General features: G+C 39.8%; 2 protein-coding genes across 2 annotated transcripts; both read right to left on the bottom strand.

Moving 5' to 3' along the window:
* Positions 1-20: 20 nt before the first annotated feature.
* On the bottom strand, positions 21-9,524 carry LOC144646309 (uncharacterized). The gene is made up of 8 exons (XM_078505854.1): positions 9,453-9,524; positions 8,029-8,346; positions 6,996-7,319; positions 6,233-6,463; positions 5,177-5,285; positions 4,225-4,437; positions 3,126-3,254; positions 21-2,176 (listed from the first exon to the last, which is right to left on the bottom strand). The coding sequence occupies exons 1-8, from the start codon at positions 9,516-9,518 to the stop codon at positions 1,956-1,958; spliced, it is 1,611 nt and encodes a 536-aa protein (XP_078361980.1). The 5' UTR covers positions 9,519-9,524; the 3' UTR covers positions 21-1,955.
* A 9-nt stretch (positions 9,525-9,533) lies between these two features.
* On the bottom strand, positions 9,534-16,218 carry LOC144646308 (phenolphthiocerol/phthiocerol polyketide synthase subunit C-like; the record flags this gene model as incomplete). The annotated part of the gene is made up of 4 exons (XM_078505853.1): positions 13,817-16,218; positions 10,585-13,188; positions 10,170-10,448; positions 9,534-9,835 (listed from the first exon to the last, which is right to left on the bottom strand). Coding segments are annotated over exons 1-4 (5,553 nt in total), but the record flags the coding sequence as incomplete, so codon positions are not given.
* Positions 16,219-23,101: the final 6,883 nt, after the last annotated feature.

The raw sequence follows: 23,101 nt of genomic DNA, 5'->3' as shown, positions 1-23,101 counted from the left end.
TGACATCAAGATGACACCTGTCCAGGTACTAGTGCAAATCAGTTTATTTGTATTCAAATAACATGTTAAACTTTACCTTAAATTGCCATGGTGACAGAAAACCTATATATGGCTTTTATTGTAATTTGGCACACAGGGAGCAGACAAGCCAAATTTGACCTTTGTAAATATGAAATATTTTTGTTTACGCGACAGTTAAGCCCTGGTATCATGTTGCGCTTGGCGTAGCCACAGGCTCAATGACTGGACGCCCGCTGAGATTATGCAACAGACTATGAAAAGAGTTTCCCCCTTGCTTAACTGCTGCATAAACAAAAAGATCGCATAACATATGACAAGCGCCATGGAATAGATCGAACATTTTAATGTTCACAAAGGTTGAATTTGGCTCCTCTGCTCCCTGTGGTTGGCATATCTACTTTAAGCATAATTTTTTAATAATTGCGAAAACATTATGATAGTAAGTAAACAATGATTATTACTTCTTTATAACAAAGTGTGAGGGTGGTACTGGGGATTATTGACCTGAGATTTAGGTAGGCAGTGTTGCAATCATGATCAGTAAGTCAGTATTCCTTAGTATCACCTCTTTATATAATTTGTTAGTTAGTGAAGTTATGAAATACCGGGTAAGTGAACATTATAAATTTATATATTGCTGGTACATGTATAAGTAAAATCCATTTATACTCCTGGGACCCTCTATTTTCTTGTTTAGTCAAGTCAACTTACATAGCACCTTCTGTTCTAAACTACTCTCCTTTTCCTGAGTTATTAGAAACTCTAAGCATTGAATAATAACTTGATAAAGCTGTTAACTAAACTAATACTGTAAAATTCTAAAAGTTAAATGACCCCTGAAAGTAGTATGCAAACTGTATCAAAATGAAGTGATTGATACAGTACTGAGCCATTTATCGTGATTTCTTTTTGTTTTGCTGTTGTTTTATGACAGTTCATTCAGATTAAACTTTTTGCTGCATCTTAAATTGAGATTCTTGCGATTCTTGTGAAGGTTGAGATTCTAAGACACTAGTTTGTAAAGCCAAGATATTAAGATTCACCAGACATTTGCCGAGACTCATTATTTTTAAGCGATGGCGTGACATCGCTTATATGCCATCGAACGATCGGTTCGTTTTGTCTGTTTGGCCCGATCGAACAGAAAATCAAGTTTAACTTAACAAGAAATCGCCGCGTAAACACAAAAGCAAAATACTTCCGTGCAGTTAGAATGGAACACTACAATGTATAAACGAAAGAGACTAATTATATATGATGGGGTCTATTAGATTTAGTTGACAGAAATTTCTAATTCTTATAATACAAAGGGACACTGTGAGCAAGAGACCGTTTGACCTTTCTCGCAGCTTCAAAGCTTGCTCGCGCGTATCGTATGTCGTTTATCCGTGATATCACACTACAGTATAACGCAATATTTGTTGAGACAACATAGGGAAATCTAAAAAAAAGTATAAAAATATAAAATAAAATATTACTTTTGTTCAATTGGGAAAATCTACGAAGAAAATGTATTATTTGCATCCTTGGTCTGTGAATTCATAACAGCTATAAAATCACTAACGAGCTTCTTATGTTTAAAAAAATGTAAGCTGCAGTTGGATAACAGTTTTTTCACACACAAGGTGTCAGCTACTTTTCCTCAAAATTATGTAAGACCCCTTGTGAAACGCCATCGCTTCTGCATGCATCGCGTGCCATTTATTTAAGAAGCATTCCACACCGAAAATGGTGACCCCTGAAAGTTGGGACCTATTGAAATAAAAAAAAGCCTCTAAACAAGGGTCGGTCCTTACTTTCAGAACCTTATGTTATCAAGGAAATGTTTGCATTTCTCACTAAAAACTTCTACAAACACTTTTCAAAAATACAGCTAATAAATAATTTTTATGTCCGCAGTGATAAAAATGATAACCTCGTCTTCTCCGGATGCATCACATTTTGTAGATGGTCACACCCATGATAGCCTCAACCATGCTAAAGAACTCTCTCATGTCTTCAAAGCTGTGCCATTCAAAGTTATAGGACCTCTTTGGAGTCACAACAGAGGTTACAAGCATAAAATTGATGGTATGTTGTTCTGTAGTTTCTTGTGCCTTTGAGGCAATCTTGATGGCACTTGGCTCGTACTTTCCTGGAAGGACACTTCTTAATCCTAAGGAATGAAAAGAACTCTTTATTATGGGAGCATGGGAGGCATGGTGTCTTAATGGTTCACGTGCCGGCCCCGGGGGGACTCCCATATGAGAGTGACGGGGATGCTTGTCGTCTCACTTAGGGGTATAAATTTCGGACTTTGGGTCTCGCTTAGGGTGTTCAAGGGAAAATGTAAGAAAATGACAATATTTTTAGCCGTCAGGGTCTCGTTTAGGGTTGCACACGAAGAAATATACAAATATAAGTACTTTTTCTCAGAATTTTGGTATCTTTTAGGGGTCTAAAATAGCTTGAGCCACGCCCAGATTGGTCTCTTTTAGGGGTTCTTTTCAAAATTTCCGACGAGCATCCCCGTCCCTTTAATATGGGAGTCCCCCCCCGGGGCTGGACTCTGAGATTATTGCATATAAGCATGGTGCTGTTGCTTTTAATTAAGGTATGGGACCCCCTTTCCCCCTTATTTTTAGAATTTCAAAATTTGAGTTCCTATAAGATAAGCAACTAATAGGCAAAGTTTGACAAAAATGTCAGTGCAGGTTTAATTTCAGGGGAGTGATCTTAATGATGATCAGAGCTGTGCTCTAGCAGAGCCTGGCGATTTACTTTTGTCTTTTGGCGACTTGTAAAACTTTGCTAACATGAAAACTTTTAATAGCTGGGCACCTTGGAAGATTTCTTGCATAAGAGCCTTTAGGTACCTTGTCGCTCTTCTGGTCAATCTCGCTGATTGGCCAGATAAACTGTTTTTCTGGCCAATCAGAAAGAGGGAGTTCAAACGCTTCTGGAACTGGTTGGGTAAGACAAAGTGCCCAGGGGCTGTTACGCTCTATGTTGTAAACTGTCACCCGAAAATCCTGTCGTCCCGATGATCTACCCGTCGCCCCGACTAACTGCCCCTGGGTCTCCGACGATGCCTGACCTGATTCAAGACTTTCATGCAATCATACCTTTCATAGGTATCTTCTTTTCATCGCTTCTCTGATTTGAATTGTTAGACCTTCGGAGCATGGTTTTAAATGTCAATGTTTGGTTTCTGACCTCAAGGTAAAGAGTTCCTGTGTGCTTGCTTGTGGATGCTGTTAAATAGGATGAACATTCTATAAGCTTTCTGGTGGATTGTGTGTTATGAAGCAGAATGCTACCTATTTTAATCAATTTTTATTCAATTTTCTATACTCCTAGGAGTAGAAAGGCATCTACCAGGAAATCGAGTAATAATAATTTTAGTTGGACAAAAATTGAGTATTTTAAATCCTTACTAATGCATTTTTTTACCCTTTCTAAAAGCTAAAGATGTAATTAATTATAGTCAACTCTCGTTACAGCGGACAGGCTCGGGGCGGCATTTAGTGTCCGTTTTAGCGAGAGTCCGTAATAGCGGGAGTCATTTCCAGTCAAACCTCTTTCGCCGGGGATTTGGATTTTGTCCGTAATAGCGAGTGTCCGCAATAGCGGGGTGTCCACAAGGCGAGAGTTGACTGTAACCATGATAACACCAACAAAAATTTCTTATCAAAGCCTAAGAAAAAAGAATTCGCAAGAACCATGTAAAGTATAGGTAAAATCTCACATGTTAAGCTATTTTGTTTAGCTATTTTGAAGCGATTCAGTGGAATTTCGAAATTTGTTTTGATGTTGGTGTTGATTTTGGTGTTGTTAGAAATGATTTCTTTTGATAAGATATTTGAAACAGTAACGAGAAGTTTGCGATAAGATGTAAATAGTTCTAATACATAATTTTGTCTAATAAATACTTGAAGTCCTGGCAGATTCCATCTTAATCATTTAATCAATAATAGCAAACAATAATAGACATTAATATTGTTACATCTGTTATGAGACTGGCTGGGTTGAAGGCATTCTTTACTTAAATTAAAGACCTGAATAACTGTTAGTGTTCAAATGTTTTTTGTATTTGCAAGAAAAGTTATTAACATAAGGAATGAAAGGTTCTTCATAGGACTAGGTGAGTGCAGCAGCTGCCATTTATTAGTTTCTAAAATCATATCCCCGTACTGGTGGTCTTAAGGTTATAAAGAAATATACCTTTCTTGGAATACAGTAGAACATTGACACCAGCCTCAAATTTACCAATAGCTCGTCTTTGTTTTAAGGATGTGGGCAGTCGAGGAAGGCTTGGACAGAGGGTTCTATATCTTATACCAACAGCTGTGGCCAGAATTCCACCAACAACTACAGAATCGTCTGGATCACTAAGGGCAAGGTGATCTCCTGGACAGATGTAAACATCAATGTTGTCTACAAGAAGTGAAGAAAATTCAGCTGGTGTGTTTATCGAAAGGGTAAGCCACCACTAATTTGGTTTTTCATATTCAGGAAAGGTTTGGCAGTTGGAGGGGGTACTCCTTTATGAAAGGGGCTGGGATGTCATCGGAAATTTTAAAAAGAACCCCTAAAAGACCGATTTTGGTGTGGCTGAAGCTTTTCTTGACCCCTAAAATTAAAGATACCAAAAAACTAAAAATAGAATTTTTATTTCTATATTTCTTCGTGTACAGCCCTATTGGCATTATACATTGAGATAGTAAACATTATCAAGGTCGACGTTTTAGTTATCTCCTACATAAAAAAATGTTACAGTTTGGAACATGTATTTGATGTCACTTTTCAGAAAAAGTAAAGTTTTGATTGTAATGAACAAACAAGTCAGTTTTCTAGTATATTTTTTGTATTAGTATTATTTATTGTAGGTTTTAATAAAGTAAGCAACTTTAAACAGACTTCAAATGGACATGTGTATTCATTGTGCATAGCCCTTCAGCTTTACTATCTCAGAATTACTGGTGTCACGTTACCTTGACTCTCTATAATGCAGACACCTCTCTAAGACGGACAAATGGGACCAGTGTCCGTCGGTGTCCGTCTTAGAGAGAGTTGACTGTAAATAATGTTGCCTGTAGAATTGGCAGAGTGCTTTTAGCCAGTGAAAATTGAGATAGCATCAACATTGATGACATTTAATGAATAGGGAACTCACCATCTACCAACAAAGACCATGCAGCATCTGAATCTTCTTGAAGAGGGCGAGTAGGTGTGTACCGTTGATCTGCACTCTTCAAATAGGTGAGAGGACCTTTGAACCGAACCTTTTAATGCAAGGGAAAAAGTCAATAAGAATTATGCTTTGGAGGCAAAGACATTAAATCCCTCTGTAAGCTTAGGCTACTATGCAGATACCTCTAGCCCATAGGGTTGATACTTGCTTTCTAGTGAGTTTTAAGGATTTTCCTAAAGAAGCCCTAAAAATGACATTTTAAAGTTTAAAAATTCATAAAAAATTAATGGAGCAAGAAAAGAAAAATTTGAGACACCGTTTTTTAGATCAATATATGTAGATCAAATTCCACATAAAAGTTTTGGCTCTCATGTAAACGTGTTCTCAAATAAACCTAAAGTTGCGCAACATCATAATTGCAAACAAAATGCTGACGTTGCTTATTATGATCTATATGATCAAAACAAAATCCAAAATTACAATCTTTATTCAATATGCTTTCAGAAAATATATACTTTATTGGGGTTATCATTGATGGTTTGGACACAATTTGACTTGAAACGAAAACGCCAATTTTCCTTCCGTGATACCTTCATGCGACTTACCAAATACGGTCATGACTATCAAAAGTGAAGACAACCTCCAATAGAACAAACATGGCCAAGAACTAAACCTAGGATACTCAGGGGGCCCAAGATATGACATTAAGAAGTCATCATCCATAGTGACCATTACGTAATTAAGGGTCTCCCCCCTTAAGCGCTTAGCACTTAAATGGATAAGCGCTATATAAATTTTAGTGTATTATTGTATTGAGGCCTTACGCGTCCAATGGCGCGACAAGGATCGATGATGATGTATTATTGTATATTTTATTAACTCTTACTAGCTTTGTACTGCTCAAATGTTGCCTGTAAGATCAGAGCAATAATTTACTCTTCAGTTGGAGATGTTTTCAAACTTCAAGGAAAGTTTTTATGCATTTGTGGAGGCGTGCATGATTTTATTGCTTAACGTAGAAATTGAAATTTTTCTGACCTGTGGAGGCTTCCATTCCCTGTGTTTCTGAGTAGCCATTCTGTTGTCATGGTGTAGAGAATCTTGAAGCAGAGTTATATCATACAGGGGGATGTTGTTATCAGAGGCTCTTTGTTGAAGAAATTTGATTGTGTTGTCCAAGCCCTCCTTTTCTCTCAGTGCTTTATACTCATCTGTTGTCATACCGAGGCTGGTGGAAGCCAGTCTAGAAAGCACCTGCTCAAATGTTGCCTGTAAGATCAGAGCAAATTCAGCAATAATTAATAATGGTAATAGGACTGAGTGGAGTCCAATTCGGTCTGTAATCATACAAGTGATGAACGAAACCGGACGACCGCAATGCAGGAGTCCAATTTGTTTAATCACGAGTATGATTACGAGAGAATGAGATGACAAGAGGTCCTATTACCAATTAATCATGAGTATAACAAAATTTGAGGAAAAATTTAGACAAACGAATCCTGTTAAGGATTTATCCTCACCAACCCTAGGGCTGAAAAACTACATCGGGCCAAGATATTACAAAAAGGAAAACACCATTCTTCTTTATTTTGTAAGCCTTTTAAATAAGGAGCACTTAATTTTTACTTCATAGGCACTTTAAACATGCCAATACATGTAAAGTTTGCTAATAAGAATGTCAGCTGTCCTATCCACCACTTAATACATGAAACTACAGAGCGCACCAGGCTGGTTTGTCAGTAAAAAGGCGAACTTATTGTGCAACGATCAACGTCAGCTTGTTATACACTACACACCATACCTCAAATAGGCCGTCCATTAGTTTGTCCAACTTTGTACCACTAAACAGCAACTCCAGTCTGGCAGCACCAGTTCTGTTTGGTAGGTACCATGGAAACGTGTCGATCATTGCCACAAATGCCACATCTTCATATTTCTCAGTGAGAATATTTGCCATTTCATATGCCACAAGACCACCAAACGACTGTCCAGCTAGGTAGTAAGGCCCATGCCTTTGAACCTCCCTGATCATCCTTATGTAGCTTTGGGCCAACTTGCGTACACTTCTGTTGTCTGCCTTCATGTAAGGCTCCGTGTATCCAATGGCATAGAAAGCAACAAGTGACTGAGGCGAAATTAAGAAAGACGCATTTTTTGAGTACCTTGGGAGTGTACTGTCACTTAACATTTTGGAGTGCAAATTTTGAATGACGGTGATGATGATTATTATCATTGACAGATGTTATTTTCTGACCAACTATATGTGCATTCGCCAGATTGTCTATTAACGTTGCTTGCTTCCACAAATCGTCGCATTTGCAACCATATTTGGGGTTAAGTGCTTATATTTCACAGAAATATAAGTCAGAAATGATGTTTTACCTTAACGCTCAACAGCAATCATCACCAATTTTAAACAGTATTAAGAGCAAAGACCTATCACTCCTAATAGATAAGTTTAACAAATGTGACATATGCTGCTAGGCCACTATAAATTTTACATTTTACATTTTACACCTCTTGTATTTTAAAGTTTACATTTTATTCTCATTCATTTATTTATTTATATATGTAGTATGTTTTCTTTAATTAAATTGTAAATAATTTTAACTTTATGTAGCTAAGATATATTTTAATGTACAAATAGTGTCCCGAATTACTTTTTTTAAGCTTAATACCATTGACACTTTAAAAATAAAGTATTTTGTTCATTCATTCCGTAGATACCATTAGAGCCCCACGTTTAGTGGTTTTGTAAATTAACCATTTCTTCACCATTTGGCGAAACACAGTCGATTTATTGTTATTAGGAAAGCAACATAGCCTATCCTTACCTGTTGTGTAAATCCATTAGAGATGGGTGCAAGATTCATGGCATACCGTCCGGCTGGATGAATGCAAAACAACTTGACCTCAGCTTGTTCAGGCTTAAAAAGAGGAATTAGGTGATATGTTGCAGAATCGGACGCTTCATCTGTTGGATGAACGGATTCCTCCGTGGCAACCTTCCTTTGTGTGACGTCATCAGGCGCTGGTTTTGCCGTTTCCCGTTTGACCTCGCTTTGTACAGGCACAGGGGTGTTCCTGAGCCTTCCAATGATGTCCTGTACCATCTTAGCAGGAGTTGTGTCAGGTTGAGTGAAGTAGAACACCTGTTGATCAAAACTCAACCATGTAACTAGTAAAACATTACTACTGTCCTGTTGTACGGTTCATTAAGGTATCATGGAAGGAAAATTGGCGTTTGCGTTCCAACTGAAATTGTGTGCAAACCTTCAATGGAAAGAAAAAATCTGAAACACCTTTTTTAGACCAATATGTAGCTCAAATTTCACATAAAAGTTTAGGCGCTCATGTTAACGTGTTCTCAAATAAACCTAATGTTGCGCAACATCATATTTGCAAACCAAATTGCTGACGTCGCTTATTGACAAAATCCAAAACTGGAATCTATATTTTATAAGCTTTCAGAAAATATATACTTTATTGGGGTTAGCATTTATGGTTTGCACACAATTTCACTTAGAACGCAAACGCCAATTTTCCTTCCGTAATACCTTAATACATAAACTGGGAATAAAATGAATGTCTATACATTTCAGTTGTTCACCCCATCAGTACATGACAGTTGCAAGTCCTGCTAGCTCTCAGTTAAACCTTACAACTCCGAAAATACCAGTTCTTCCAATATTATTAGTCTGCTTCCCTCCCCGAATATCAGCCCATGGGCTTGTGTTGATTTAGCTCTTAGAGAAAGATAAAACTTCTTCCAACTATACTTCAAGGGGCAGTATCACGAGAAAACCTCTAAATTTGTTACTGAGCTAGAACTGATTCATAGCCTTTGAATGACAAAAGAAAGAGGTATAATTTATTCTCCAAGACGTGAACAAGCCGTAATCAATGTTTTCTTAAGTGATTTTTTTTCCAAGTATCATCGGTCAAACTTGAAAACGTCGGGCCGATGTTTTTAAGTTTCAAGCCACTTCTTTCCTACCGGGTCCGTAGCTACACCACTTTGTTTATAATTTTCATGTCAAGTACAGTATGTTTTATAAAGGCCAGGCAACTATTAGTGGATTTCCATTTAATACCAACACCTTCATTGGATTTTCAAGATGCACTAAACCTTGTTGAGACTGCCTCTTTAAACCTCTGTCTAATTAAGAAAGTTTACCATGCAACTTAACAGTATTCTCTGTCGATTTGTACCCAGTTGCACTTATCAATGCGTTTTTGCAGTTTTTCCAAAACGTACCTCAAACGAAAGTTGAAGTGAAGACTCCAACTGCATTTTAAATGTCAATCCAGAAAATGAGTCCATTCCATAATTGTACAAACTTGAATTGAAATCCAGCTCAGAAGGTGTATTCCCCGTCCATGAACAAAGCAGGTCGGTGACATACTGTTGGACCATTTCTGCCTGTTTCCTTGCGTCCTTTTCCATGAGTAATCTGGAAGCAAGCTGCTGCATGTCTTGCGTGTTCTCAGTCGAATCTTTTTCATTTCTTATGCGGGCTAAGCGAGTTGACTTTGCCAATCCAGGTGTGCTGTTTTGAATTTTCTGCCAGTCAACATCAAACAATCCAAGCTGTGCTCGATCCGTTTCCTCAAGCAGAACTTGTTCCATGTATTGTATTGCTGGCATTAAAAAAAATAAAGGTGTTGTGTTATAGAGTTGCATCATTTATTCCCTTTACTGACACCACAGATAATGTGTGTGTTAAACATTTTCAGCACAAAATATGAATACTTCCTCTAATGCTTTATGTGTTTGTTCGTGTTGCAAGCTAAGAATTTGGTTACACATCAAGGTAACAAGAAGTGTGTGTCCCTAGTTGGTGTCTTGTTGATATATTGCCACCTGTCTGCTTCAAAATACATTTTGTGCAATCTTTAAGGATTTAAGGGTTAGGAGAGTATGAAACTCGTCTTGTAAATTGTCAATATTGTGACTTCATTGTTTGATTTTTACCTTGTGCTGCAGGCAACAGAAAGTAACCTGCGCGCGAAAGATGCTCAGCAATGGCCTCCTCACGCTGTAGAACACCAGCTCCTTTGATAGGTCCCCAGTTAATGGATACCGCAGGAAGACCAAGCATGTGCTGGCGATACTGTGCCAGACCATCAAGGAAAGCGTTGGCTGCTGCATAGGAAGCTTGACCTGGATTTCCCAGCAGCGATGCAATCGATGAGAACAGAACAAAAAAGTCCAGGTCCATATGCAAGCTCATCTCATGCAACAAAAATGCTCCTGTGGAAAGGTAAGAAAGGTAAGGTAAGAAAGTATGTTAATTTATTACATATAAAGCGTACTTGCATGTGTCAACTGTTGGCAAGCGTGTATATCACAGAAGCAAATTACCAGAGATTACTTCAGTATACGCTACCTTTGATTTTGGGTGCGGCAACAACTCGAAAGTTGTTTATGTCCAGAGTTGGTATCAGCTCATCTTTTAGGACCATTGCTGTGTGCACAATCCCCGCAACGCTTGGAAGAGTCTGAAGTCTTTGTTCTAAGGCTTTCATACATTCTGGACTTGAAGCATCTGCCTGGTGCAGAATAATGTTGGCTCCAGTCAAACTCATCAGTTGGGAAACTTCACTTAGTTTTGATTCTGATGGTTTTGAGCGAGCAACAAGGACAACGGTCTTGGCACCAGAGTAAGCCATCCACTTTGCAACTTCAAAACCAAAACCGCGAATGCCACCCACTACCAGGTATGAACGGTCACCTTTTAATCCCTGTTGGTCAATACCAGGAGGCAGAATTTCAATGGAACCTTTTGTCCAGTATCCCAGGTTTTTATACGAAAGGGAGGCAAAGGCTTGGGTAGTCATTTTCAAGTAGTTGGACATGATCTGTGGGTCTTTCTCTTTAGCTTCATTCACGTATTGAAAGGCATCCAATGTGTGTTGGGTTATTTGCAATACTTCATTCATGAGGCCAGTAGAAAGCATCAGCTCAAGAACAGGTGTCCATAGCTTGGAGAACGTGTGAGGTTTTTGGAGAATCTCTGTAAAGCTGATACTTTCACATGTGATCTTCTTATTTGTGGGAATTGTAATGCAGCCATTGACATCTTCTTTGAGAATTACCATCTTCCCTCCGGCTTTTAGGAGTTGGCAAGTGTTCTGTATGACCTTGGATTTGGGTTTCGTGAAAAATATGGCAGCATCGACTTCAGACGCTTGTTTCTCAGCTGCAGAGTGTTTCTCGCACACTGACGCATGGGCTGAGGTCCTTCCAGGGCAAGAAAATTTCTTTGGTCCCCCCTGTGAATCACTGAGCACGTTGTGGCCTAAAGCTTTGGCGACTAGGACTGTTACTACCCCAAGACCACTGTTTGTGTCATCTACAAAGAGACACATATTTTGATGTTCATCCAAAGTCCTTTTGATTACATAGAATGCGATTACCATGCAAACAGGGAGAGTTGCTGCTTGCGGATCAGTCATACCTTTGGGTTTGTGAATAACGTGATCTGCATCCACTTGAATTTTGTTTCCGACTTTAGAAATATTCACCATCCCACAAACTTCATCTCCAATCTGAGAACCTGCTTTACCTGTACCAGCTAGACAAACTTGTCCACTAAAGCCGACAACTTGGGAATCACTGAAGAGGTTGCTCATGTTTCCATCAACAATCCAAGTGCAAGCCACATTCACTTGAATTTTGTCTGGAGAGAGACGCGGCCAGGTGTTTTTCTTGATACAAACTTTGTGTGTTGTGGGATGCAACGTGATGCAAATTGATGGGCTAGCGTCAATTTTGCGCAGCCCAGTAGTACATCTTGTAGACGTAGACAACTTTTCCAGCCCGGTGATGCGATTGACAAAACGTTTTCCTCCACGGAATGCGATCTCATCCTCCGACGTTTCAGCTTGCACTTCTTGTACTAGCAAACCAAGATCAGTAGATTCATTGCTAAGGTCAACCGTGGTACATCTGATGTTTGTATATTCAAGGGATGCTGTCCTACGTAGTCCCAAAACAGACGTAGCCCATGGAAAGCAGCACATCTCTTCATCTGAAGTGACTACTTGGGAGTTTCTTGTTACTATGACTAAGTGGGGGTTTTTCAGATTCGCACTGGGAATGGCCTGCAAGATTTGCACGGAGCTGACGAAGGACAGTGTTTGTGAGTGGTCATTGGCTTCATTTGATGCTGGCAGAAGTCCTGCATCTACAGGAAGGAAGTTGATGAGCTGGACTTTGCTGTGGTGTGTTGGTGCAGAGGCTATTGCTGACGTAATTGCTCGTGGCAAGGCCTCCTGCAAATTTCCATTACTAGCAGGAACTTCCACAGTTACAACATGGGCAGCTGGGATTTTCCTCTTTAGCAGATCTGAAAACGATTGTCCAGTTCCCTGAGAATCGTTTAAGACAATCTTCACATCTGGTCCCGTCCTTGCCTGGGGTTGTTCTAGGGCTTCAATCGCCGACTCCACCCATTTCGTCTCGTAAGCTACATTTTCAAGCTTCTGTGACCGAATAAGGGTGTTGATCTCTGCTGACTGAAATCCCTGTACTGCGATTAAAACGTTTCCGTCACAATCCATCAGATTGATGGTGTAGGTTACCCAGTTTCCCCGTGTGTGCTTTGAGACGTAACAGAAGGTTCTTTCTGGAATGTTTTTATCCAAAAGCAACAGTTTCTTGATGCGAACTGGGAATGTGGTTGGTTTTGTTTCACCATCTGTGTCTTCTTCAACTGCTACTGACGTCTGCAAGCAGGCATCCAAAATAGCAGGGTGCACAATGTATCTGTCCATTTCAGATTTGATCTCGTCCCTGTCAATTTCAATACAGCAAAATGCTTCTTCGATGCCTCTCCAAATCATCTTTATCAAGGAGAAGGAAGGGCCAAAGTTAAAGCCATACTTCTTCGTCAAGTGTTTAAACTCTGATAGTGCTACTGGCGTCATTCCGTTGATAATATCTTTGAAGTTGTCTGTTTTAATTTTAGCTTGAATCGATTTCACGGAGCCTATGACGGAAAGGTAGAGTCACGATTTCCAAGACGCAACACTTTCGAAATACTTAAGATACTGCACCCAAATTACATGAAAGGTTTTACACCCGTACCCACATAGCGCCTTTCTTTCGACAACCATCTTTTTTATATTCGACATCCTAAACAAGCAAGACGGATCATTCTTGATAGTGGCTACGGAGATAATGCATGAGTGCGTGAATAGTATTTCTGTAATTTCCGAAAATTTATGAAAATTATCCGAACAATGTCTTTAGTGATAAACTCGTATATAAGTTCAAGAATAAGATAGATAAAGAGATAAATACGTGAGTGCACGGAGAATGAAATTGAAACATTTTTGCAATTTTTGAAACTTTCCGAGCATTTTCCGATGAGTTTCCGACAGTGATCCGAAGATGTTTCGACTAATAACGATGTTATTTTTGATATTTTATTTTTCATCTTATTTTTCCGCCATCCGCATCTGCGTTTTACATAGTGCCGTCGAAAGATAGCCGCTATGCACGTAACACTGAAAGCGGGTATAATTACAAAAATACCATATGCCCTATAGAGGCTGTGGTTCAGTGATTACATTACTTAGTTTAACATGCACTCGTTTTAAATTTACTGTATTTACCTTTCTGAGCACGTCTGGGATGTTTCCTCATTTTTCCTTCACCAAGAATGACAGTGACCTCCCCTCTTGCAAGAACTATTTCTGAGCCATCTCCAGGAATTGTTTTGACCATGAAGTCAGCAGTGCTAGCATCTTTGCCATCTTTAAGCTGCAGTTGTAACAATCGAACTTGATTCTCAGGAATGGTAAGGACATTAGTGAACTCTGTATTTTTAACTTCAACTTCATCGCAACAGAACCTTTCCACTGCCATAGCAATTGCCATTTCAACGCACGCAGCACCTGGGAATACAGGGCCACCTTGAGTTAGAGCATGGTCTTTCAAATAAGGAAATTGATAGAGATCTACTTCTACTTCCCAACACTGCAAACCAGTGAAACTTGCAGTTGGTTTTACGTTGGTGAGAAATGCGTGGTGGCAAGCTTCAACACTTTCCTCATGCTTGAGTTGCTCGTCTTGTATGTGCCAGTAGTCTTTCTTTTGCCAAGGGTATGTTGGTGTGCGAATGTAGCAGACATTGCCTTCTTCTCCTTGTATAAGGTCCCAGTCTATGGAGTATCCCATAGTGTACAGTCGACCAACAGTGTTGTGAAGGAATGCTTTATGTTGGGCCTTTACTGACTTGCGAGGATGGGTGGCCACATACGCAACATTACTAGACTGCAGTGAGTTACTCTCTTGCTCAGCTACCCTGCTAATGTAATGACCAAGTGTAGGTTGCGCACTTATCTCAACTGCCACCCGGTAATTATCCCTTAGGATGTTTTGTACAGCTTTGGAAAATTGAACTGGCTGACGAAAGTTGCACCACCAGTAATCTTCGTCCATTGTTTTGCCAGAGATAATATCACCAGTTACTGTCGAATACAAGGGAATTGTTGTTGCTTGAGGATGGAGATGCAGAGTTTTAATTTGTGACTGGAAGTAGTCTTTGACCATTTCTACGTGACAGCTATGGAATGCTCGTGAAGTGGGAAGATCCTTCCAAAAGACCTGTATGTTGTTTAACTGGAGGTGAGTTTTCACACATTCTAGTGACTGCCCATCGCCTGAAATGGTAACGCTATTTCCATCGTTAATGGCTGCAATGTTGATGCTGTTTTCTAATTTGAGTTCAATAATCAGTTGTGATGCACCTTCTTCTGACATTCCTAAAGCTGCCATAGAACCATGACTTGGACAGAGCTCGTGACACCTGGAGCGGACTAAGATGATCCTGAGTGCTTCTTCGAGTGTCAATGCCCCTGCCACACAACTTGCAGCAAGCTCTCCAATGCTATGACCAACAACAGCTGCAGGGACAATTCCCCAGCTTTCCAGTAACTTAGCTGTGGCATACTGAATGGAAAACGTTGCAGGCTGACCGATGATATTTCCTGTTAGCTTTGAATCATTTTCCTGGCAGAACAACTCATCCTCTAGTGACCATGTTTCTCCAAGACCTTGAAACATAATGCTTATCTTGGTAATGATCTGCCGAAAGAGGGGTTCGCATTTGATAAGCTGCCTTCCCATGCCATACCAGTTTGCTCCTTGACCTCCAAAAACAAATACTGCTCTTGAGTGTTGGGTCGTGGCTTTACCTGCTGTGACATGGTCTTCCCATCCTGTCTTGTTCTGTCCAAATAGTTCCAGCAAGTTAGCTGCATCCTGCAACGTCTCAAACACCACTGCCAAGCGATGTTTATACTGACTGCGTCGTGTATTAAGAGACCAACAGATGGAACTCTTTACCTTCTCATGTTCAGGGTTTTCTTTGAGCCATTTGGCATGTTGTTTAGCCATATCATGAAGGGCGCTTTCGGAGTGTGCAGCGAGGGTGAGAACAAGAGTTTCACGAGCGGATTGTTTCTCTAAATTGCACTCTTTTTCTGGGAACTCTTGAAGTATGACATGAACGTTTGATCCGCCATATCCAAATGAATTAAGGGCTGCAGTTCGAGGATTGGCACCTTGCTTTATCCAGGGTTCACAGACATCTTGCACTTTTATTCCTTTCTCTTCAAGTTTCAATTTTGGGTTCAGAGAAGTGATGTTCACAGTAGGAACAAACTCCTTATTTTTGAGCATCAATGCCACCTTTATGAGCCCAGCCAACCCGGATGCGGATTCTGTGTGGTTCAAATTTGATTTCACGGAGCCAATTCGGAGAACTCGGCTATTTCCAGATACTTTGCTGCAGTATGTCTTGGAAATAGACTTAACTTCAACTACATCTCCAATGGCAGTTCCTGTTCCATGGGCTTCAAGGTATTCTATGTCATCAGCGTCTAGGCCAGATTCCTCTAAGACCCTTTGAGAGAGTTCCGCCTGTGTTTCTGAGCTAGGAGCTGTGATAGGCACTGCACTTTGACCATCATTGTTCATACTACATGCAATGATCTCACAGTATATGTCATCTTTGTCCATAATGGCAGCGTCTGTGACCTTGAGTAGTACAGCTGCGAAACCTTCTCCCCTTCCATATCCATCTCCTGATGCATCAAAAGATTTGCATCGTCCGTCAGGTGCTAGCAGTCCACCTGCGCTAAAGATGATCTGCACAGAAGGGTCTAGGATGATGTTTGGTGCACAGACAATTGCCACATCACATTCTCCACTTTTGAGGCACTGCGATGCTATCTTAAGAGCAACAAGGGAAGAAGAACACGCTGTGTCCACGGTCAGACTGGGCCCTGTTAGATTGAGACAAAAGGATACCCTGTTTGCCAAAATAGAAGAAGTGACGCCTGTAGAATGAAACTGGTTGAGGTTCTTGCGGTTTTCAGGCTTCATCACACGACTTGCATAGTCCAAGTTCATGGCTCCAACAAACACGCCAGTTTTGCCCTTCTGAAGATCTTCCAAGCGTAAACCTGCATCTTCTATGGCTTCATAAGCTACTTGAAGGAGAATTCTTTGCTGAGGATCCATGGCTCTAGCCTCCTGGGAAGATATGTTAAAAAACTCAGCATCAAAATCACGAATGTTGTTGAGATATGAACCTCCAAGAGCGCAAAGTCGTCCTTGGGTAAAGCGTTTTGGGTTGTACAGCATGTGGTACTCTTTGTGCTCGCCAGGTCGATTTACTGGATACTCATGCTGAAAACCGCATTTCCCTTTCACGAGCATGTCCCAAAAGAAATCCTTTTTTTCGGCATTTGGAAATCTACAGCTTATTCCTAAAATAGCAACACCATGGTCTGATGGTCTTGACTTCCGGAAGTTGGCTTTGTAGGGGAAATCTCGGTTTAAGGCTTGTTGCTCCCTTAGTTCAAATAGTTGTTGGGACTGTTGAAAGGACGGTGCCATAGCTCGGGCACAGGCCTCCATTGGTTTACTTGTGACAAGCAGTGCTGAAGGAATGTAGCCAAGTGAATGAAATAGGCTCAGTGCAAAATGAATAGGGAGCACCCTGTGGAAGATTACTGCCAAGTTTGGATAAATGAAGCCAAGTCCTGCGGAGCTCACAATTGCTAGTACACCTCCAAACAATATTGCCGTTCCTCCAGAGTTCAATGCAGCCATTGTTCGCTTTCTAACAGTGTTATCAACTGATAAGGCTCGAATTTGGCTCATTTGAATGCTAAGGTTTATTGAAATTATGAAGCCAAGAGAGATGCAGATTGCGCTTATGTAGTTTAAAGGCACGTCCCATACATGAAGAAGAACCATTAATTCGAGGACCTGAACAAAAAACCCAGCTGCCAAGACCGCGGCAATACGAGGATTGGCTGAGAAAACTAAAGAGAGAACTGTGGCTGTTATTCCTGCTGCAAAAGCTAACCAGATGAATTCGCGTTCCACATGCATTAATTGCTCTGTCTCTTCAAGGAGATGTGAAGCAACTAAAACTTGTATGGACTGCTTTTCTTGGAAGTTGGCTATGTCGCTTTGGAGGGATTTTAATGATCTCTTGTTGAAAGAAAATTCTTTGGACGTAGTCATGTAGAGATGAAAATAACTCGCAACCAAATTCAAAGTGTCTTTACGCACTGTGACGTTTAGATCCTCACGAATGAAAGCATTTTTAGGGTCTCCAAGGAAGTTTGTTAAGCAGCTGTTAAATTCAAGTCCTGTGCATCTCAAGCCTTGCAGCTTAGCCCATTCTTCAAAACGGTCAATCCAGCTGTCGACTGGGCGGTCACTGTAGTAGGCATTGCTTAACGTTTCGCCAAATGTTTGCAGCTTCTTTCGTAGATCGCTGTTACTGTAGTTGAGGTTGCTAGAAAACAATATTTTAACACGTTTCTCGTCAAAGAATTTTCTCTTCATGTTTAGGAATTTTGCTGCGTCATCTCTTGGGTTTATTATTAATGGACTGTCAAATGCTTGGTTTTGTCTAAATGCTAGATATGAGCTGCCAGCAACAATGCCAATGAAGATCATCAAGAGGAAGGCAGAACCTGATTTACTACAAACGATTTTTGCATAAATCTGCATGGGCTGACAACAGGCCGATGTATCGTCTTGGGTGTCATCTCTTGGCTGTTCATTGTCGTAATTCATAGACTTGACTGCACGGCGACAACAAGACATTTCCTCATATTTGAATTTCCTTAGACAAAGAGATAAACATGCCATGAGAAGAACAAGGAAGATAATGTAATAGAAAAGAATGATGACCAATGCCACGAAGGATAATTCCCTAAAAACCGGAAAAGAAGACATCTGTGCAAGACCAAATACCACAAGGGAAATAAGGTTAGATGTTGATAGGGCCATACCAGATTTTGTCATACAACTTGTAATTCTGTGTTCAATGGATGGTATGTGCCTTTGTTTGTGCATATCCTGAATTAGGATTAATGCATCTGTGGCGCCTTTGCAATACATAAAGATAATGATCATCCAGTTGGACTGCCAAATGTTAACACTGACCAAATAGCTTATACCCAGTGTTGAAACCAAACCAATGGCAACACACATTGTAACCAAGCATCCGAGGATGAGAACTACAGGGCGTATTGACGCCATTATGTTCGCGATCATTAGAGTAGAAATGCAAAAGAGCACCGCAAAGGTAAAGACAATGGTCATAGCGTCGAAAGAAAAGAGATGAGTAGCAACACTAGGGCGATCCTGAAAAGACGTGAAATACAGTGATGCGCATGTCATCTTTGAGCGAAGGTCTTCCATCTTTTGAATGAACGATTCCTCCCATGTTAGAATTGTCTTCTGCGATGGATCGCGTTCCAGAGGGTTTTTCAGGTAGAAGATTAGTCTGATAGCTCTTGCAGAGATTTTTTCTCCCTTGGGGCTGTTTTTGTCTTCATTAATTTGAAGGTCACTAACAAATAGTTGTTGATCAAACTTAAATGTCCGGCCATCTGATAGGGTCTTACTAGAATTTTTCCATTCTCTTTCAATAGCCTCTAAACAAAGCTCGGAGTTCTTCTCATACACATTACACAGTTCTAAAGGGTTGGTCATCATGCATGAGGTATTCTGCAGTTGCCCTTTTTCCGTCGCTACCATGCAGACATTTTGAAAGTTTGCTAGGCTCACGACTGTCTGATAAACGAGTAGCGCATCTTTTAAACAAGCACTCGAGAGCACATTATTGCCTTTTTTTGCCATTGGAGTCAAGATCACCTCTTCCTGCCTAGAGTTAATTTTTGGGAAATATCGTCCCGCTGTCGTGAAATTCCTTACCAGGTTACCTTTATCTGAGATAAAGAATTCATCCTTTAGGTTTGAAGGAGACATGAACAGGAATCCAACACAGCTAACTGCTGCTAGAGGAAGGAACGCTGTGACAATAAGCTTCCTTGGGTGTTTAACTACCAGTTGGCCAATCTTTTCCAGGACCATCTGGTATTTGATGAGGACAAAATGGAGGCATATCATAAAACCTGCTGTAAGTCTCCTTATTTTCTTCGTTTTTGGTCCTCGTTTCTTACCAGAAACCCTGTTGAAGTTGCAAACAAAAAGCTTATGTTGAACATCGGCTTCTTAGTTAGTCTAGTAATAGAGCGATCTTTGCTGACGTCACTGTTTACATTTTGCCTCATTAGCATACAACTCTACGTAGAGAAGGCATCATGCTATATACAAAGTGACTCCATATATTTAAAGAGCTTGTGAAACTTAATTATCGGCGAAATTTGCAGCTCTTTATGTGCGAGCTTGTTTATAGCAGGAGTCAAGTTCGAGTCACGAGTCAAGTTCGAGTCAAATGTTTTTTTGTCACCCTTTCTTAAGTTCTTTTGACTAGAATTGTTATTGTCAAAAAAAAAACGTCGCAGAGGTAAAATAAAGATCTCATAAGCAGTTAGGTTTTTCACACGGCACAGTTTTCCGATGCAGAAGCGATCGCGAAAATTTCATTTGCATTTCATTTGTATTTCATTTTGCCGAGTTTGCACACAGGTAGCCCAAGCTCCTAAAGGAGCCGTCAACATGTAGACTACATATGACATTGCGTAATAACGTTATTATAAGGGTTTGTATGGGAATATAACGATCGTAAAAAATAATTCAAAATAAAGGAAAAATATCCGATAAAATCGACTTACCTATCCTCTTCTATGTAAATCTTGTGTTTCTATGCCGTTTGGGGGCGTTTTGAAGCGATTCCAGTAGGTTTTAATCGAGAAAGGATATGACAATAGGTATTCTTTACGTAGGCTCGATATCGTATAAATTTGTCAGAGAAAAACCACCATTTTTTAGCAGATACAAATAAAGTAATCGGTGGCTTTTAAATGGCGTTTACTTTGATACGGTCCGCATGAAACAATAACGAATTCGAACTTCATTAGCGTGAACAGCCCTATGCTTATTTGCGTTCACTTATTTGCGTTATTATTCGCGGATTGGTCTAATCTTTATTTTGAGTTTTTACAGTCTTCAGTGTAGTTGATGTGTTGCTACCCCGTGTGGTCTGTAGTCTATTCCAACTAGTAGAAAACCAATACCCTACAGCTTCAACCAAGTTCAAACAGCATCTGTTTTTCAATTCACTTCGATAAAATCTTATCGCATTTTTCGGTTATTTGCCACCTTAACAAAATTTAACTGTTGTTGTTGTTGTTGTTGTCACATTGACGGAAAGATTACGTGACAAGCCAAAAGAATGTCTGCATCGGATGCTCTTGCACACGTCCGGTTTCCGAGAATTCAGGTTGATGTTGTGAGAAAACGAACTGATTTTTGCATTCATATATTTAGCGACAAAATAAGCGGCAAAACTTAAGAGCAAGTGGAAAATTCTGTTCTGTAAAACAGATATCAATCTCACCATTTGGTCTTTAATATTCCTTTTGTTTTTCTATCTTTCTGTAACATGTCACATTGACGGAAAGATTGCGTGACCAGCCAAAAGAATGTCTGCGTCGGAGGCTCTTTACACACGTCCGCTTTTCCGAGAATTCAGGTTGACGTTTCTGAGAAAACGAACTGATGTTTGCATTAATATTTCTTGCGATAAAGGAAGCGGCAAAATCGATTCTGTTAAACAGATATCAATCTCACCGTTTGGTCTTAAAGATTCCGTTTGTTTTTCTATCTTTGTGTAACATGTCACATTGACGGAAAGATTGCGTGACAAGCCAAAAGAATGTCTGCGTCGGAGGCTCTTACACACGTCCGCTTTTCCGAGAATTCAGGTTGACGTTTCTGAGAAAACGAACTAATTTTCGTATTCATATTAATAGCGGCAAAAGAAGCGCAAAACTTAACAAAAAGTGGAAAATCCATTCTGTGAAACAAATATCAGTCTCACTAAATAAAATTAAGAAATTTTAACGACTTTCGGTTTTCGAGATTCTTGGGTCAGAAACCATACCATTCAATTTTTTCAATATTAAAGGTACGCTTAAAAGTCGATAATCGTGTATTCTGATCTCCTTGGTACGTTTTTACTTTAGGAACTTGACGAATTAGAAGATCTCAGAGTTGCTGCTTTTGTTTCGACAGCCAACATGGCCCTGAACATGGCCAACAATCAAACAAAAGCAAACGACGGGATGATTTCAAGCTTAAAAAACTGAACAGCAAGAGGTCGCAACTGCTTCCCAATTAACCAAGAATCTAATAAAAAAAACCGCGAGATATTGAAGAAGGTAAACACTGTGAAAAGCCGTCGAATATTGTAAAACAAGCATTCAATTTAAGGGACACTGTCACGGGGATTTAAATGCTTTTCGGTAAAACGTACTAAAATTGGCGAATAGATCTTCTCGTACATGAAATGCACCTAGTACATCAAGATGTAGATATAAAGGAAATTGTTGTTGAAGGAAGAAGGGGGCCATAATAATTTTTAGGTGTTTTTTCAGTCCACAAGGACTAAACTTGATAAAAACAGCCTGACTTTTTCAAATTGAGATCTAAAGTTCTTGATGGCATCACAATAATACCATTCGTTTTTCGCTTCAATACACTTGCGTGATGGTTTTTAACAAAATTGCACCACTATTCGTAGTTTCCATATGTCTTTAGGCTCTTGAGTTTTTGAAGTTAACTGGTGACAGTGTCCTTTTTTAACCGGTATTGGCCGTTGAAGGGGATCTACTACATCAAGCATTTCTGTTTTTTCTGTAGACTCCTTGTCAACTTTTGATTTTAAAAGCTTGTTACTGAGAATATTTATGACCAAGTTGTCGTGACATTTTATTGTATTAAAAGTGGAAATAACAAAGCTTTTAAAGTTAAATCTATTCCGCTCCAAAGTCTTATACAGATACTAGTACAAAGAAATGAAGTTTGTCACAAATAGAGAGGTTATTTATAGTGTAGTTAGAGCTGTTCACAACTGATTGTCGTAAAACCAAAACCAAATAATCACTCTAGCCGATTAAATTGATTACAAAGGATGCAAACAATCCAGTGAGCCAATTAAACTCGCACCGAATACATGTAGCCGGTATGAAGCGCGGAAAACGTGGGCGGGCGCAAGTTTTTTTGTTTTTGTTTTTGTTTTAATCCATCCATAAGCGTAGTACTGCAAAACCAAAGCAAATTCGAATTACTTTCAACACTCTAGTGAATATCGCTCTAAAGCTATGTTTTGCAAAGGAAGTCAAAAAAGTAGAACCCTCAGTATTAGAACAGCTCAGCAACGGTTACCTTAGCTAAAGTAGTGGTGTGTGCGCAAATAGTAATTACCGGTAGCTTTGGCCTTTAGACTCAATTTCAGAAGCCTCCATCCTTGTCAAATCGGATGCCGCTTTGATGATGTCTGTCAGTCCAAGTCTAAGGAAAAGGAGCAAAAAGCAATTAGGCTAACTTTTGAGCCCGTAAGAATATATAATGAAAGTTGAGATAATTCTCCTATTTACCTACGAAGATACTATTAATCA

This window comes from Oculina patagonica, chromosome 3 (assembly GCF_052425735.1).
Source record: "Oculina patagonica isolate OP01 chromosome 3, crgOcupat, whole genome shotgun sequence".
Lineage (NCBI taxonomy): Eukaryota > Metazoa > Cnidaria > Anthozoa > Scleractinia > Oculinidae > Oculina > Oculina patagonica.
The sequence above is the reverse complement of the archived record's forward strand: the minus strand, read 5'-3'. Positions and strand labels throughout refer to the sequence as shown.